Genomic DNA, 18656 nt, shown 5'->3' on the forward strand with positions numbered 1-18656 from the left:
AGTACAAAATTAATTGGGAACTCTGAAAGAACTAAAGAGTTACTACCCAGTGGAAGATTTTTTTTTTCATAATATTGGTGTTGTAGACTTGTAGTAAGTCTCAAAAGAAACTAATTATGTTTCTAAGGGCACTGGCGGAAAATGAATTATATTGAGACTATAAATTATGCGAAAGTTTAATATCTTCATGTTACTACAACTATAGCGGGTAAACAAAATGTATGTGAAATGTTGCATGTTTTTCCTTAGAATTTATACACATAAATACAAGCATGATGGAAGGTTGGCATGATCGGTTGGCCATCCCGGTTCAAATATGATGCAAAAATAATTGAGAATTCATGTGGTTATTATATATTGAATAAATAGAAAATCCTTCACGAATTCTCTTGTGTTGTGTGTTCTCATGAAAAATTAATTATTGTACCAGCTAAGGTTGGGATTGTATTCCCTGATTTTTGAACGTATAAAATGTGATATATATATATATATATATATATATATATATATATATATATGGGCCCAATCACCTACCATGTGGACCAGTTTAGTATTATATGATTTTAATAGATGCATCTATGTTATGGTCACATATGCATTTGGTATCAACTTGCAATTTGGTTTTTGCAAGATTGTTTGCTTAAATTGCTATTTGAAGAGCACAGCTCCAAACTATGAAATTATGAGCCCGTTTGGATTGGCTTATAAGTTGCTTATAAGCTGTTTTCAGTTTTTTTGAGTGTTTGGCTGGCCAGCTTAAAGTCATTTTGTGCTTAAAATAAGCTTAAAAAAATAATTGGGCCAATTTGACTTAGCTTATCTAAAGCAGCTTATAAGCTGAAAACAGCTTATAAGCCAAAAAAAAATAAGTTAGACTACCCCAACTTATTTTTTTTAGCTTATAAGCTGTTTGCAGCTTATAGGCATAAGCCCATCCAAACAGGCTCTATGTTGATAATGCTGGTATATATCCAAGTTGATTTAGCAGAAATTGTATGCCTCCAATTATAGCTAAACAATTGGTTATGAGAACAAAACTTCTAAAAAGAAATTTGGGATGAGATATGTTATTTAATATGTAGCTGCACTTGTATGCATCAAGCCAACAAGTGATAATAAGTTCCCCTATTACAAGTGGTTCAGGGTCAGGAACCAAATAATTTCCGTCTAGAAATTTAAATGTGCGGTATATGGTTTAATTGCTCCACCACAAAGTACAAAGATGGCCCCCCAAATAAGGTTGGGAGGTAAATGCTAGATTTCCTAACATTACGGGGAGGGATGATAAGCAGCTGTAAAATAATGTATATGTAATGAATTATCACTGGTATGATCCTCGTTGAAAAGATAATTCAAATTAATTGCCAGACACATTTACTGACCCAAAAGTGAATATTATATTTCAGCCGCAAATGCTCCAATTAGAATTAAAGTTTTTAAAGAATAGAGTCTATGGCGATACATCGATCGGTTCTAAAGATAAAACTCCTAGATGAACGAGAGGAGCAAATGATTAAAACGGTTATATAATGAGGCAAGTTCTTTAAAGAGCACCAAGACATAACACTTCATCAAACCTTGGGATAGGTTCAGGTACCTGAAAATGATGGAAAATGAAGAGATCTCGAGAATTTATGTCGCATTGGAACCGATATCAAATGACCGTCGGCGGTATCTTTGAAATAATGTAGAGCTCAACATTATAATGGTGATGAGGAATTTGAATTCAAATCTGTCAAAGGATGTGGACAAATATAATGATTGGCCAAATAAAATACGTAGTTCAAGTATATTTTGTTTCACTTGGAAAAGTGATGTTTTGGACCTATAGTCCAAGGACCTCAAGGTATAATGTCAATGGGGGTACAAATGGGTTCTTGTGCGAAAGGTAAAATGGGAAATAAAAACCGTAAATATAAAATACGGCTTGTGCCTTGTGGCATAAAGTTTTTCGCAAAAGTCCAAACATTATTGTATGGATGTACGCATTCTTCTGTGGTGGATGCAATAGGGTTTTCTATCAGTCTGGCAATATATGAAAATTTTGAATGCGTATGATTAAATGTTGTCAATATGGTTATACAGACAATGAAAGAAAATCTGAAGGGATTTAAATTGGTTTGAAACATTTAAGGTTTACGAAAATAAAGCTTCAACAAATCTTTATATAGGTTAAAGCGATTCCATTGAGTACCCCAATGATTGTGATGTCGCTAAATGTAATTAAACATCATGTTGACCTTGTGATAATAATGAGTATATTGTATTGCATACCGCAGAAGAAATTATTAATATAGATTTGTTTATCCTAACAAATATTATGAAGGTATTGTTGGTTATGTAAAATGCAGAGCATTATTTTTATTATTACATGAAGTTTATTCTTTAAGCGAGTTACCGATTTGCATGTGATAGCTACTTACAAAGCAAGTCAGTGATGAGTGTCTAGCTGAGATCAATTATTCAACACATTTTGCAATAGTATGATGTTTATTTGGAAATGAAGATTTCAACAATATAGCTCAATTTAAAGAAGGATATAACAGAGGAGACAATATACAACATATTTCGTCAAAGTTCTTTTCTAAACATCACCTCAATAGAAAGGTGAAATATGTGTTCAACAAATACGCTCGATTGATGATTTGACGAATGTGTTCACTAAAGATTACTAACCTCGACATTTGATAAGCTGATATACAAGATTGAGATGTGTCGTCTCCGACAAATAAAGTAGTCTTTTCATCAGGGGAGAAAATACGCGCTGCACTTTTTTTTCCTTGGTCAAGGTTTTGTCCCATTGGGTTTTCCTGATAAGGTTTTTAACGAAGCAACAAATAATGCCTAGTACAAGTTATGTGTGCTCTTTTTCCTTCACTATAATTTTTCCCACAGGTTTTTTTTTTTTTAGTAAGGTTTTAACGAGGCTCATTATCGGACATCCAAGGGGGGTGTTGTAAATATGATAATAATGTGGATGTCCATAACTTCTAGGAGTTATTTCACCATTATGTGTAGTTATACCACACCTCCACTACTCCCTCATTCATCTCCCACAACCCCATATTCTTCCCTACCTTCTCAAGGGGTTAATGACATATTCAAGACAATTTTGCAACCCCCCTCTATGAAGTAGTATAAATAGGGGTATGATATGTGATGTACTACACACTTGAACATACTTGGATGAATAAGAAAGTTCTCATCTCTTGTGTCTCTTTATCTCTTTATTGTTTTTGCTTCATCTTTTGATTGTACTACTCTTTTAGAATAATTTTACAACACAGTGATCTTAAACTTTTAATTTTCGTTTGTTCCATGAGCAAACCTTTAAAAATTAAAGCTTGTTAACCTGAAGTTTTGCCCCATGGGGCAAGCGAAATCAAAGTTTAAGATCACCCGTCTCCAAGATCATTCTTATAAATTACCATATATAAAACCGAGTTTTATAGGGATTCTCTTGTATTTTTAATCGTACACTGTAAGTGTACTTATGTAAGAAAAACTAAGTTGGCGTTTGGCCATGAAAATCAAATATTTTTCACCTTATTTGGTATTTTGGAGTTGGAGTTGAAGATGGAGTTGTGTTAGGTCATAATTTTTGTAGAGAATATTTCATAATTTTTGTAGAGAATATTTGGTTGTTTGAATGCATTGAAAGTGAAAAAAGTGAAAACAAGTTTTTTTTGGTGTTTTTCAAATTCCAAATACAACTTGAAGTTGTATTTGAAATTTTCAAGCCAAACGTTGATTTTCAAATAAAGTGAAAACGTTTTCCGAGAAAAAGTGAAAATTTTACGGCTAAACGGGCCCTAAGATTAAAATTGTATTTTCCTAGTTCAAGTTTATTTTAATTAATGTTACAAGTTTGATTCTTGCTTCCTATATTTGCTTGATTCTTTTTTTGATGTCTTCTTGGTACGTTTGATCTTTGATTACCTTCCGCTCTGTTGTCGGGTTGAGTATCTGTTGAATTGATCCAATAATTTGAACTTGAAATGACACATCAGATTATTAAAATTAAAACATTTCAAAAGAGTGCAATCAAATGAAATCAAAATGTAACCCGAACCTAAACATATAAAGTAAATTATAAAATGAAAAGAAAGAAAAAACGATTCATTAATCAACCCTTTACGGGATGAACAACTTGTTTGAATAGTTGTTACCTAATGTATCGTATTGTGTTATTAGTTTATATACAATATTTATTTTGATTATTACTTTATTTATTGTATCGTATTATTAAATCCATCATTACATAATGACGAAAAATTCCATTTTATGTAACCACCAATTTAGTATAATTCTTGTAGGTTTATCTTTCAAACAATATACCTAACAACCTTCCAAATAGAGTCTCTAGAGTTAAATGACAAATTTGCCCCCCCCCCCCGTCTTTACATGTAGTTCAACGTGATTTAAAATTAGTAGCCTAAAGCTAAATTCTTGTATATTTAACTTTTTTGTTCCTCTGCTTTCCAATTGAATCGATCCAATTCTTAATAACTTTCCTCTTTTCACCGACTTGCCGCTTGTGTTTCCTGACGGTGATTTCCGGTAACTAAACCGACCTAAATTTCGTTATTTTTCTCTTTTTTTTTTTCCTGTTTTATTTATATTTAATAGCTTTAATTTGATTATTAGTTTGTGATTACTGTATGTATGGAATTATATACTACATTTTTGTCTATAGAAATTTGAAATTGCTGATTTTAGGCTTTTTTTGTATTTGTATTCAATTTTTAGTAATTGAAACATGATATTAATTTTTTTTGTTGATGATTAAGTGTAGTTCGTCCATTTTGTTCGTGTTTTAATGAGCTTATATTGTATTGATTCAAGTTAACTGTAAAATTGACCTGAATTTTGCTATGTTTGTCGATTTTTTTCGTGTTTTATTTGGTTATTATGTAGATTCATTAGCTTTAATTTGATTATTATTCGTTGTTGATTACGAATTGTATACTACATTACTTGTATGTGTTCGATAGAAATTCGAAATTGGTGATCTTAGGCTTTTGTTATATATAATTTTAATAATTTGAGTGGTTAATTGTAGGACTTTACGTGTCTTTTTTATTGTGCATTGATTTCTTGTCTGTTTTTATTTCTGATGGATGCAACTGAGACTATAATGTAATAGGAAACGAATAAGTTTAGTTTTTGTAAGCATCAAAAAGACTGAATTAAACTGAATTTGGCGCCAATCGTTAGGTTTTTTTAGGCGAAAACGTATTAGGTAAGTGTGTAATTAGAGAGCTATAAACGTGAGATACCGATGAGAATATTATTGAGCTTAAATTTCACTTAAAACCGAGTACGACAAAGTAATAGTAGGTATCTGATATGTCCCCTTGAATCTCATGAATTAAGCTCGGGATTCAAGTCATAACTCCACCATCCTTCTGCCTTGGATTCCCTAACTACCAATCCTTTTATAACGTCTAGCGGAATGTAAATCTGGCGCAATTGAGTAGTGAATCAAGACTGGTAAAGGATTATTAGCTTTACAATCTTGTAACGTGGAAGGCTAAAAGCTATTACTCCTTTTGTTCCATTTTACGGTAACTGTCTAACTCTTTGTATTCTGAAGCCGACCTAAATTTCACGAATTTTCTCTAACTTTTCCTGTTTTATTTGCTTACTATTTAGATTCACAGCTTTAATTTGATTATTCGTTGTTGATTACTGTAGGTACGGAATTATATAGTACATTCTTCCCTAGGAAACTTGTACATGGTCTATAGAAATTCTAAATTTCTGCTTTTAGGCCTTTTCCATATTCAATTTTAGAAATTGTAGGACTTTACTTCTTTTTTGTTGTGCATCTATTTGTTGTCTGTATTAATGAGCTGATGTGGTATTGATTAGAATTTGCTTGATTTTTTATGGATATAAGCTATGTTGCTTGGACTCTCCAAAAATGTAGCCGCACCCGTGTCGGATCCTTCAAAAATGCACTACTTTTGGAGGATCCGACACGCACCCGTGTCCATTTTTGAAGAGTCCGGGTAACATAGGATATAAGTATAACTGAGACTACAATGTAATAGGAAACGAATAAATCTAGTTATTGTAAGCATAAAAAAGACTAAATTAAACTGAATATGGCGTGAAGCTTTAATTTTTTAGTCGAAAATGTATTAGGAAAGTGTGTAATTAGAGAGCTATAAACATGAGATATGGATGAGAATACCCTGGAGCTTTAATTTCACTTAAAACCGAGCACGACAAAAGAATAACTACACCATCCTTTTGCCTTGGATTAGAGTCATAACTCCACCATCCTTTTGCGTTGGATTCCCTCACTACCAATCCCTTTATAACGTTTAGCAGGAGCCAAATCTTGCCTAATGGAGTAATGAATCAAGACTTTTGCCTTGGATTCCCTCACTATCAATCCTTGTATAACATCTAGCGGGATTGAAATCTGGCCTAATTGAGTAATGAATCAAGACTGATAAAGGAATAATAGCTTTACAATCTTGTAACATGGAAGGCTAAAAGCAATTACTCTTTTATTCTTAGAAACAATTTAGTTTTGGCTTTTTGTTTTACGCTTAAGGACATGATTTTATAGCCACATAAGTGCCATGTCATGTTTAAGACAAGTTCCAAAAATCTTTTAATTAGTTATGAGAAGCTTAAAGCCTTATTGATCATAGTGCCATCCTACATGCGTTTCGGTGAACCAACCCAAAAGCTAGCTCATGAGGTGAGTATAAGGAGACAAACTCATCCTTCTACCGATGTCAATGTGGGACACTGAAGGCCAAACTGCACAGATGGTGGGTTCCTGTGCTGGTGGGAGGAAGGGGGTACCTGGTAGAATAGAATATCGAGGTTTGAGCACCCTGGTCCGGACATGACCATCATTAAAAAAAGGAAAAGAAATCAAGTATTTAAAAAGCTTCTTAAAAAAAGTAAATTATATTTAAGTGAAATAAATGAAGTAAAGATCTTGCAAATTAAGTTCAAAAACCAATTTTAAATTTTGATTTAGATGCAAAAGTGCAGTCAATTTTCAATTTAAATGACTAGTATTGATCTCTAAATGCAAATGGTCAACCATTAGTACATACTTCAACAACCAGAGGGGGTTGGCTACGACCCCACACTTAGTTCTATTACGTATTCTTACGGTTGAAGCACTTCATCATATTGTTTTAAAGCTCCAACAATGGCCAATTGCTCCAGATGATTTAACCCGTGGTTGGACTACCCCACAGTTACTTCAAATTATACCATATAAAAATAGAAAACAAAGAAGCTAACTAATACAAAAAAGCATGATAAGAAAACAAAAGGAGTCATTCGAGAAAGTGTCCGATTGTTTGCACAAATTTACTTTTTTTAAGAAGCTTTTTAGGTACTTGAAGTGAAGTAAAGATCTTGCAAATTAAGTTCAAAAACCAATTAAAATTTTTTATTTAAACACAAAAGTGCAGTCAAGTTTCTAATTCAATTTAAGTGACTAGTATTGATCTCTAAATTCTTTGTCCTGAAAAGTACAAAGTTCATTAATAACGTTCCCTCAACAATTAATCTCTTTTCCAATTATATTTGCTATTTTTTTTGAACAATCGAATCGAGGGTTTGAAGGAGAATTGGCCTCAATATTGTGAACTAATCGAGGTCGAAATCGAAAAAAGTGATACGATCAGAGAGGAATAACCGATCCATATAAGAACGACGGGGCAGTCAAGAGCCTCACCCCAATTAAAGACTCCCCAAAATCATAAGGAAGAGAGCGACCACCAAAAGGTTCTCTTGGAAAAGCTCTCTCCTCCACTCACCAAACCCATTCTTTCTATCTATTCTTTTTATTGGTGAAGAGGTGCCTCGGGCTCTTTTCCAAGGGGTAAATATTATTGAGAACTAAGAAGTGGGTAGAGAAGGAAGGAAAGATCCCTTTAAAATCTTCAAGCAAGCTGCATATCTTTCTTCTCTTTTCGAACATGGGGTTGACTACTCTTCTGATTCATTCCTCGTATCATCTAGGATTGAATAGGACTTACAGAACAACTGAATATAGCTTAAAAAAGCTGCACCAATAGCCAAAAGCCATGAACATTTGTACTTGATCTTCTGTGTACTAGTTTCTCTTCGATACATCTTGTGTTCCTTTCTTTCCACATTGTCACTCTCCTAGAATAGAGCCCCAGATGATGAGGAGTACGCCTTAGCCCTTAGCGCTGCAACGTGAGCTTCACCTAGCTTCAGAACTTAAGCATGCTTAAATGAGCCTTTAACACCACTGGTTCCTGCAATCTTTTCATGAACTGTAGGGGAATCGGTACCTTTAAGAATCTTGCTATGTAAATACCAGTAACTTCTCAGTGCTTTTAATCAACAAAATCTTACTTAGAGAAAACAAAGCATGACATGTAGGCTTCAGATATGAAGGAAAGTGATCCAAAGCTTTTTAACTCACGAGGAAAGATAGTTTGTCCACTGCTCTAGGGTCATGAAGCAGTTAGACAAAATTCGAAGAAACTTGGAGAACTTAATAGCTGGCAACTTTAATACCATTTGATAATGGGGATGAGTTTAAGATCTTACAAGAAAAGAGGCATTTGTAATAAAGTATCATGTATATGAAGATTACACTGGGTATGTTGTTGTTGCTGTTGTATATGAAGATTCAAAATTGAAGTCTTCTATACAAATAGCTATAGAGGTTTAACCACTAAGAAGATTATTTTGTTAGGGAAAGGTTGCAAATGCTAAGTAGTCATAGAAGATCACTGGTACACTAGAATTGCTTCCTCTACTTATCGAGTGGAGCATTGGAAAGATATTTTCAATGTTCTGGGAGGAAATTAAAAGAATCATATATGTTGAATATGGGGATTATCTGAAGATAATTTTTTTGAACAAGCAATAGCTTGGTCTGACTCGTTTGAGGAAATAGTTCCTAATCCCTTCAAATTTACTTCATGTTCTGAAGCTAACATAGCACAGTGCTAAAAACCATTGTTGGACATCAAAGAAATTGTTAAGGGTGGACGAGTGAGAGCTTGATTCGTCTACTGAGGAAATAGGGAGGTGAAATGGGTCTCAAAGCTTCACTCCATGAAGTGGAAAAGTAATGTTAAGGTTTTTTTTCCTGTGAAGGCATGTTCTGGCAGAACAAAGAGACCATGGCATTACAATTGCTTTGGAAGCACAAATCCGTGTCCTCCCCCCCGACCCCGAAAAGTCTCTAGCGTTAGGTGGAGAGCTAATGAAGCATGCCTCAGAAGAGATATTTGTTAGGAAAAGGGGGTTCTGGCTTCTGATACACTGGAGATCCTAATCATGTATTGTTACACTGCGGTACCAGTCAACAGTATACATGTTACCATGTAACCTTCTGGCTTCATCTTGGTGCATATTTATAAGTTGATACTTTCGAATTGTAAAAGAAAAAGAAAATGTGTTCCTGCGTTGTGGGCAGCAAGGGAGCTGTGGTATATGTTCCTAAACCTATTAGGGATCCATTGGGCAATATGCATATTGAGTTGGTTTGGGAGAAAGACACAAAATCTATACTATTCCCAGCATTATCTTGTGGCTTTTATGGAGGAAGAAATATCAGAGATTTGACGGTGTACCAATTTCTGCTCATATTAAAGTCAACGTGTTTACTGACTCTTGCCTTTTGCTATAGGTGTAAATATGTTAACAATGTAGATGCTTTAATTGACCTTACTAATTCCTAACATTTTTGAATCAGGGACGTACCAAATGTATTTATTCCGCTACATGCTTCCTTTTTTCTTTTTTATTTTGTTCAGAAAGGTAATATTACATGCTTACTTTATTCTTAAAAGGAAAAACCGATAGTTTGTGCACAGAAGAATTATGATGTAAAGATAAGATATGAATTTTGCAAGTTTTAAAACATTTAAGTATTGAATGGCACATCTGTATATAATTTGATACGTTCTATAAATAATTTGCGACTTTATTACGTATAAAATACTACTATTACTACTACTACTAATTATTATTATTTGTTACTTTATTGCTACTATTCCTTCTAGTCCTTTATGCATTCAAGCTTTTATTCGCATGATTAACTTGTTTTCTAAGTAAAAGTGATGTTAATTTTAATTGATCTTCTTTAGCGATGTTAATATAATTTTAATTATATCTTTTGATATTATTATCAAAAAATGCACCCATACTTTGTACTAAACAGCTTCTTATTGAAATTCGGCTATAACGTATTAGCTTTTCAGTTCCAGATGAATATTAGGATTCACTGAAACCATTTCCTTCTAAGGCTTTTCTATATGATCCTTCCTAACAACTATAGTTTGCAAATGAGTTATCTTTTTCTTCCACATTTATTCCTGCTTGCTTTAACACGTGAGGTATAATGAAACTGTTACAACATTTAGTTCTTTCCCATCTTTTTTCTTTTTATTCCTTTTTTCCCTCTCTTCCTTTTTGCACCTTGAAATTAGTGCGTACCTGATCTTATACCAAGGATAATGGGTCTCGAAGGGACATCTTTGGAATAATAGTGGGCTTTAGTAAGTTGTCGTATTGTGAGCATGTGCTAATGCATGGATCTGTTCAGGGTAGTATCTTGATATATACAGTGATTGATGTTACTTCCTTTTTCTGCAAGTCTAACTATAAGTGGCTTAATCAATTTTAAATTTCTCTGTTTGAATGTTGAGTGGTCTTTTATTTGTTTTGGTAGGTACTTTTTATCTGCGCATTTTATCTGTTGGAGGTTTGAGAAGTATCTTCTGGTGTTTGCAGTTGAAAATAGAATGCAAAGCTAGTACTTTGGATGACTTCAACATGCAAATGGAGCAACGAGTCTCCTTAGAGTGTGACACATGCCTCCATCCTGAGACTTTTATGCGAAAGGATGGGGTTTCTGGTGTAACACAATATCCTGCAGCAGCACTCCCATTGATACCCTCAAAAGATCATCCTGATTCACAGCAGTCTGTGCTGACACATGATCATGCGGTGACACAGCTGGTACCATCCTCTCAAGACCAGGTTATGCTACTGCAGCCAGGTATGTCATCGAAATATACGCTTTATCTTAGCTGTCTTACACTTGATATTCCCTAGTTGCGGGTGGTTAACTTGTCATTTCTGCTGCTGGGATATTGATTACTAATGCAGCCAAAAAGCAGACACGCCAATGGGCTGCATGGACACGTCAGGAGGAAGAAAGCTTTTTTTCTGCACTGCGACAAGTTGGCAAGGTACGTAATTCACTGTTTTGGTGTATATATAGGCATATAGCTAGAGTCCTCTTTTGTTTTTTGTTTTTCTCGTGGGATCAATAATTATTGTGCTGTGGCACTTTCTGTTTCAGAATTTCGAGAAAATTACTAGTCGCGTGCAGAGCAAAAACAAGGATCAGGTATATATGGCGCCATTTATTTATTTAATTGGCCACATATCTTTTTCTTCTATGCTCTTTGCTTCCTTTTTTTTTTTTTTTTTTTTTGAACTCTTCTATTCCTTTGATTTGGCAGGTCAGACATTATTATTATCGTCTTGTGAGGCGTATGAACAAGTTGTTGGGTCCGGATCTTTGTCTTGATGCCAAAAATTCCAAAGATACTAATGCTGCAATGCTGCGATGGTATGTGGGAGCCATTACCTAGTTATTCATCTCTCTTCTGCTTATTTCAAACTAATGAAACTATTGGCCGGAAATATTTTCTGCCATTTTGTTAGCAGCGCGATCCTCTTTTGGTCCATTTTTTATGACATAGAAGCATGGTATGCGTTAAATGTAAGGATGGTGTTTGTAGTAACAAAATGAAGTCATGGGATCAATGTTGTCTTTTTTTAAGCATTTAAAATGTAGTGTTATTGCTGTGGTAATTATGCATTAAAGGCATGCTACACTTGTATTTCTTTCCCATGGTGAAGCAAACCAGCTAATATAATATGTTCTGTTTGTTGGTTTGGAGAAGTAACTCACTGACTTTGTCATATTCACAACAAAATCTATTATGTAAACTTGAAGCGAAATGTAGCTTACATTTGACACTTTTACATGTTAAATAGCTACTTCTAATGCTATAGCTACCTTTGACTTTGTCTGCAGGTGGTCTTTACTGGAAAAGTATAGCTGTAAAGCTTCAAAGCTTCATTTGAAACCACGGAGATTTAAAATATTTATTGAAACTTTGGTCAGTCAAGAACATCAATTTTTTCCTTTATAACGCTCCAGGTTTCAGCATGATTTGTTTTATTCTTAGCTGGACTGAACAAACATTATATTGTCATAAAGGAGAGTCAGCTGTTGAAAGACCGGAAAAAGAATGTAAGAAGGCGTCCTTCTCAAGGAGAAAGTAGTTCTACAGCTGCTGCATCTCTTTCAAGTCATGGAAGAGTGTCAACTACTGATAATCGGACGGTTAAAGTGGTTCTTCTCGACAACCAGGACGTACAAAAGTTTGGATCTGGAAAAGGCTCTTCTCTGAAACGCCATGTCACTATGGGTGTCAATAGAAGCAATGCAAAAGCAGACTCTTCTGTGAAAAATGCTAGACATCGACGAAGGATAGGTTTGTTAGTTAATAGACTCATGAATGAATTGCAATTGTTGCTTCTTTGGATTTTATGCTTCCCCTGCATCTTTTCCCAAAGCATATTTTAGAGATATACATTGCTTCATACTGGATATATTGGGGCATAGGTTTGTGAACTCCTCCCATTCCGTATGTTTTGAGTTCGTTGCGCAATTCTTTTACATAGAGTAGTAATTGTTTTTTGTATGACATATTATGGAACTATGAGTGTAGGTGTTTCTTTTACATGGAAATACTTGTTTTTGGTCTTCTTACACACTACTTCCAGATGGCATCAGAAAAATTATCTGACTGCGTTGCACATGTCTTGAGTGACAAGCCAAAACGTTTTCTTCCTCCCACCCTCCATACCTTAGCTGACATTGTTCAGAGGAGGGTTAATAGTGATATTCCTGTGACTGATATAGTCTATCTACTGCTTTGTCTTTTTTCTTTTTGGTGTTCTATCATTTTCCTAAATAACAAGGCTGTCTCTGAGCTCAACTCTGAGTTGTATTGTCTCTGGGTGGCAGGTTCTGCATCAACAGCTGCATATAAAAGGTGGGAGAAGGCTGCAATTGCTGGAGTTTCATTGGTAGCTGATGCTGCCGAGCATTTGGAACGGGCAACTATTGATAAAGATGTCGGACAGGTCCAGAATTCACAGGGTGAGTAATTAGTTGAAGCTTTCTTGTTTCCATTGTGGGTTTTTGATTCTATCAAATGCATCTAACTTCTAGCCATCCTTTATGCGAATAACTTGCAGGTATAAATGGTTTTGAACATGTTGGCAAAGATATGCATTCTTTGGCGACTTTATCACAAAATCTGTTAAATGAGGCCAATTTACAGAGTTGTATGAAACTCAAGCTCCAGCTGTTTCCTGTTGATGAAGGAACTAGGAGAGCCCTGGAAATGGTAGGTTAACTAAATCTCTTTGCTGTTCTGTGATTAACTGGTTACAACATTTGATGCAAAATTTATTTCCTATCACTTCTCTTTTCCTTTCTGTGCCAGGATAATCATAACCCGTACTTGGAACTCACTCTAAGTAATCGAAAGAAGATGTCATCTGTTTTGGAACATCTCAATCGTAAATGGGGAAGTTCGAGCATAGCAACTGGAGAACTGGTGCTTTTTCCTTACCATGTACAGATGGAAAACCTGGTGCACTCCCTGAGATGGACCAAAGATACTGCACAAAGTGCGGCAGATGTGCATAATCTGATTGGACGCCCTCCAGTTTTCCGTCTCAGGTCCGTGTTTTACGTTTTCTTTTTGTATCCTTCGGAAGTTATCTCTACAATAGTTGTGGCCTTGTGGGAGTGATTTATTTTTTCTTATTTTAGATATGGTTGGTTTCCAAATGCTGAGCTTGGAATGTCTCAAGAACCATTGTCATCTACCACCCCGTTTACGCAAAATTCTAACACTAACATAACAAAAGAAAAGAATGCAGAAATACTAGCATCATCCCATGGTAAACTTGTACGATTTTCTAAAGAACCACTAGTTTCTAACCCAAGAATGACTGTGACATCCTCCTCAATGGAGCTGTCTGGCGAGTCAGACTTGCAAGCTAGCGTGGGTCTGAATACCTACACTTCTGATCATGATGAAACTTTGCCATTGCATAGAAGGGAGTACGGGGATGCAACCACAGCAGAACAAACTGAGGTGGTATTTTTTTTCCTTTAGTTTCATTCTCATTATCATTTTGGCTTAATTTGCTTTATAGAAACTCAGAGAACTGGCAATTCAGTTGAATTCCTTTTGGCTCTTTTACGTTCAGCTTATCATTGTGTTTGCTTTTATTGTCTATATTTTTGTGTGATGCATAAAAAATAGCACACCTTTTTTGTAACTTGCTGAGTTATCCTATTACATGATGAACTTCAGCAAACTTGGGTTTGTCTGCTTTATACGGGCTATTTCTATTCTTCTAGTATTCGGATTTTGCTCTATGTGAGATATGTTGAAGACCGCCTTATCTTGATGATGCAATAGCTTATTAAGGAAACCATTCTTGGTACAAATTTTTAACGACATGGTTAGCATTGGTTTTGGTCTAGGGTAGGAATCAAAGTAAAATCTACTGGTAAAGCATGTCAAAGGGGACATGGACTCCCATAGAGAAACCGCCTATTTGAAGTAGCATCCCAGGACACATCATTTGGCACTCGTTTGTCTGATTGTGAAGCTATCAGATTCCAAGATAATGATTGAGTAAAACATGTTTTTACTTGGTGGAGAGAAACTGAAGTTTTATCACCAGATGGTCAAATTTTTAGCAAATGTCATTTGAGGTTCTCCCTTTTTTATTCTGGTTATTGTTTCTTTTTGCCTGTTTTGTGTGTGTGTGTTAAGGGGAGTAATTTTTGCTTTAAAAGAATGTTCGGTTGCAGATAGATGAATAAGTTGCAACTTGCTCATTATTCTGTTCCTGATTTTTTTCCTACTTCCCATTATCATGATATGCAGGGAGGTAAGGCCAGTGTTTTATCAGTAGGGGGTTGGGAAGATAGCCTTACCAACATAAGCATTGGAGATCTTCTCTCTGATGCACCTGATGATGAGGAAACAGACTGCGTTAACTCAACTTTACCTGGAAGCTCTCAGTTTCTCCAACAGATGGCATTTAGCTGCGACTCCTTTGATGCAGCGATTGCTGCTCATATATATAAGCATCAAAGCAAAGCTGATTCTCAGATGGCTCTTCCACCTCAAGCATCTTCCATTTGGAATGCTGAAGATACATGTGATGCTTTTGCATTTAAGAAAAATGTTGCTTTCAATGACAAAGCGCAGAGTTCATCCAGCAATATTGGTGCTGAGAACTGCCAGCGGATTGCTCAGTCATGTTCCCTAGTATTGGATTCAGGAATAAAGGTTTATGTCAAAGAGAATCTTATCAAGTATCACTTTGTGCTAGTTATAGATGGAGCATATACATCATTTTTATTTTCTTTTGCAGGATTTACCTGGGAACATGGAATCCTTTACTGATGAAACTGCTCGTGATGACCCAGTGGATGGGTGTCAATCCGATGCGCAAGCTTTGGATGGTTCTTCAAAGGATCCTAATGGGCTCTCTGAAATATATTGGGTAAATCGTTTCTTACTTGTCCTGCTTATGCTTCTGAATGTGGAGGCATTTTGGATAATTAACGCCTGCCTTTCTGCTAATACTGGTGCTGGCAATTGGCATCAGTTATATATACAACCCTCTAATATGTCGGCTTTGAGGTGTTATTTACCTAATTCCTCGTTTTTCTGCAGACGGACTCTTTAGGACCGCTAGAATTGGATGCACCACCTTCATGTAGATATCATAGTGAAGACCTAATTCTGGGTGATAGTATTGATGGCTTGCACCGTCTCATAGCTAGCAGTCTGGATGCATTTCAAAATTGCTCGTTCTTTGGGTTGGACAAGAAAGATCCTGGATCTACTGTTGAACCCGTAGAGACTAAGACTACTACATTTTCAGACTTAAAGATCGGCGCTGAGGTCTAAGTTTCTTGACTGTGGGACTGGAGTAAGCGGTGTTTATTTGTTAAACTTAGTTCGACTGACTTATAGGGGTCGTTGTCACAACAATCTCTAGTACAGAACTTCCTGCATGCGCAAGTAAGCATGGCTCTTGAAAAGAGAAAAGGGTTGAAACGGGACAAATGTTACTTAATGCAGAGTATTTCAGGTGTCTCTGGATGTTGTACATTGTGTAGATCTTATGTGCAGCATGTGAAAATGCCAATCTTTTTTGGTTTTTCAACTGATGGATGTTGCAAATTCTGGACTTTGGCATGACAAGGTTGATATCGATATTAATTAATCGATAACAAAAAGAACGTGAATATTATAAATAGACATGGGGAAACCAAAATTTCAAAATATTCACTGTTTTATCTCCCAAATTCAGGCTTCCTATAATGTTCCCACTATACTTCAATGTTGCTGATTGTTTTTCTACTCTAGTAGTTATAATACAAAAGTATACTCCATTATGCCGTAAATATAATGTGGATAAAGCAATATGCTTGTGGATAGGATTAATTGATAGTAGTTTTTATCTGATCAATATGACCCAATATATGATGATACTAATTTGATTATCACTCAGGTGGAAGGTTCTAATCCTACAAAGATCCTTTTTTCCTTCTGACTTTTGGTTATCGCTATTTCCGGCCAGCTCTTCCTAGAAAATAATTTAAAAGAAAAGAAGAAAATCCTTACCGTTTTTCTCTCTCTATATATTCAGTAACTCAAGGAGGAAATTCACATGTCTTGCAATTTTTCGATTTTAAAATAATTTGGTTTAATTGATGGGATATGACTTTGGAATGTCCTTTTAGCAAGATGGGGTTAGTAAGAAACCTACAAAAGTTATAAAGATGAGCTGTCCTCCGTTCAACTCTTACAATGAGATTTTTCTTGTCAAATAATGCCACAATAGACAGACCAGTTTGAAGTCACTTTACTTGTGCTTGTCCTTTGATTAATATAGGCTTAATACCTAGATGGACCCTTAAACTTGACATGTTTTGTAAGATAGACATATAAACTTATAAGGTGACCAGATAGACACTTAAACTTACTCAAAGTGTATTTTTCAAGTTTTTCAGTTGTTTTGAAAACAAAAACTATATTTTTCAAACACTCACAATTTTCATGGCCAAACAAGCCCTAAATATATCACAATTTTTTTTTTAAAATGCAAAAATAAGGCAAACGCATATACATGAGACTATAAATGTGCACTTAAACCAATAAATACTCGCTAATCGCAATTTTGCAGCTTTCAATTAACTCGGTTTTTTTTTTACACTTGAATAATTAAAAAACAATAACTTTAACCAATAAAAATCCTTAAAAAAAGAAATTTCAAATTAAGATTTTTTTGTTTTTTAAGGATTTTCTTCTCGGCTTTACAGTTTTCTTAATTTGAAATTTCTTTTACACTTGAAATACTGAACTTAGAAATTTCTTAATTTGAAATTTCTTTTTTTTAAGGATTTTTATTGGTTAAAGTTATTTTTTTTTAATTATTCAAGTGTAAAAAAAAAAACCGAGTTAATTGAAAGCTGCAAAATTGCGATTAGCGAGTATTTATTGGTTTAAGTGCACATTTATAGTCTCATGTATATGCGTTTGCCTTATTTTTGCATTTTAAAAAAAAAATTGTGATATATTTAGGGCTTGTTTGGCTATGAAAATTGTGAGTGTTTGAAAAATATAGTTTTTGTTTTCAAAACAACTGAAAAACTTGAAAAATACACTTTGAGTAAGTTTAAGTGTCTATCTGGTCACCTTATAAGTTTATATGCCTATCTTACAAAACATGTCAAGTTTAAGGGTCCATCTAGGTATTAAGCCATTAATATACCACGTGTGGTCCACTAGAAAAAGAAGAAGTTCAATGCATAAAGTATTCCTCGTTCAGGCTTGATCTGGGGAGGTTTGTCACCGGACGGTGTAATACAAACCGTTTATTTTGACATCACTATCAAAGGCTGATTCCACCGCTTGAACCTGTAACTTATAACTCAGATGGAGATAATTTTATCATTACTTCAGGTCTCTCAATTTTACCATTACTTCAAGACTCCCCTTCACCATATGCGCTTAATTTTAATTTTAAGCAAAGACACTTTAAAATGATCCGAACATATGGTTATAGTAATCCTCTAATATAATTTAGAAGGGTACAAAACTCGACTTAAGATGGCCAAACTTTGGTAAAAATTAAATGAGACCCATTATATCAATCTTGTGGATACAAAGATAGTTTGACCAAATTCTAATGGGTTGGATGTTAGTGTAAATGAGTTGGAGAAGAGAAGTCAAGTTTGAATTTTAACTTGGAAGTGTGTTTGTTATTCCCTTTTTCTCGACGGTTGAACATATGTGTTGATCTCCAATACAGACCCAAAAGATTCAAGCTGTGTTCTTGCGAAAATTCAAATTTTTGCTGGACTTGGATTTCGTTCGGCAACTACTCACGTTAAATTATGTAATCATTTTATCTAAAAGTTTAACCGTAAGAGAGCACACACTTATTTATTAAGTACCTTCAACAAGCCTCCTCACATGCGAGCCTGATTATTTTCT

The 18656-nt window shown here is 34.9% G+C and overlaps 1 protein-coding gene across 3 annotated transcripts; it reads left to right on the forward strand.

The window, feature by feature from the left end:
- Positions 1-4405: 4405 nt before the first annotated feature.
- Positions 4406-16413, forward strand: LOC132630017 (TSL-kinase interacting protein 1). Of its 3 annotated transcripts, none has more exons than XM_060345510.1 (14): positions 4406-4560; positions 10762-11029; positions 11140-11222; positions 11336-11383; positions 11499-11608; positions 12080-12164; positions 12266-12542; positions 13079-13213; positions 13312-13463; positions 13563-13801; positions 13895-14222; positions 15015-15434; positions 15520-15651; positions 15825-16413. In XM_060345510.1, the coding sequence occupies exons 2-14, from the start codon at positions 10804-10806 to the stop codon at positions 16059-16061; spliced, it is 2472 nt and encodes an 823-aa protein (XP_060201493.1). In that variant the 5' UTR covers positions 4406-4560; positions 10762-10803; the 3' UTR covers positions 16062-16413. The 3 variants fall into 3 exon arrangements, with proteins under 3 accessions (XP_060201493.1, XP_060201495.1, XP_060201494.1); XM_060345512.1 differs by having other exon boundaries at positions 15027-15434; XM_060345511.1 differs by having other exon boundaries at positions 4412-4560; positions 10700-11029.
- The last annotated feature ends 2243 nt before the right edge of the window (positions 16414-18656 follow it).

This window comes from Lycium barbarum, chromosome 3 (genome assembly GCF_019175385.1).
Source record: "Lycium barbarum isolate Lr01 chromosome 3, ASM1917538v2, whole genome shotgun sequence".
Classification (NCBI taxonomy): domain Eukaryota; kingdom Viridiplantae; phylum Streptophyta; class Magnoliopsida; order Solanales; family Solanaceae; genus Lycium; species Lycium barbarum.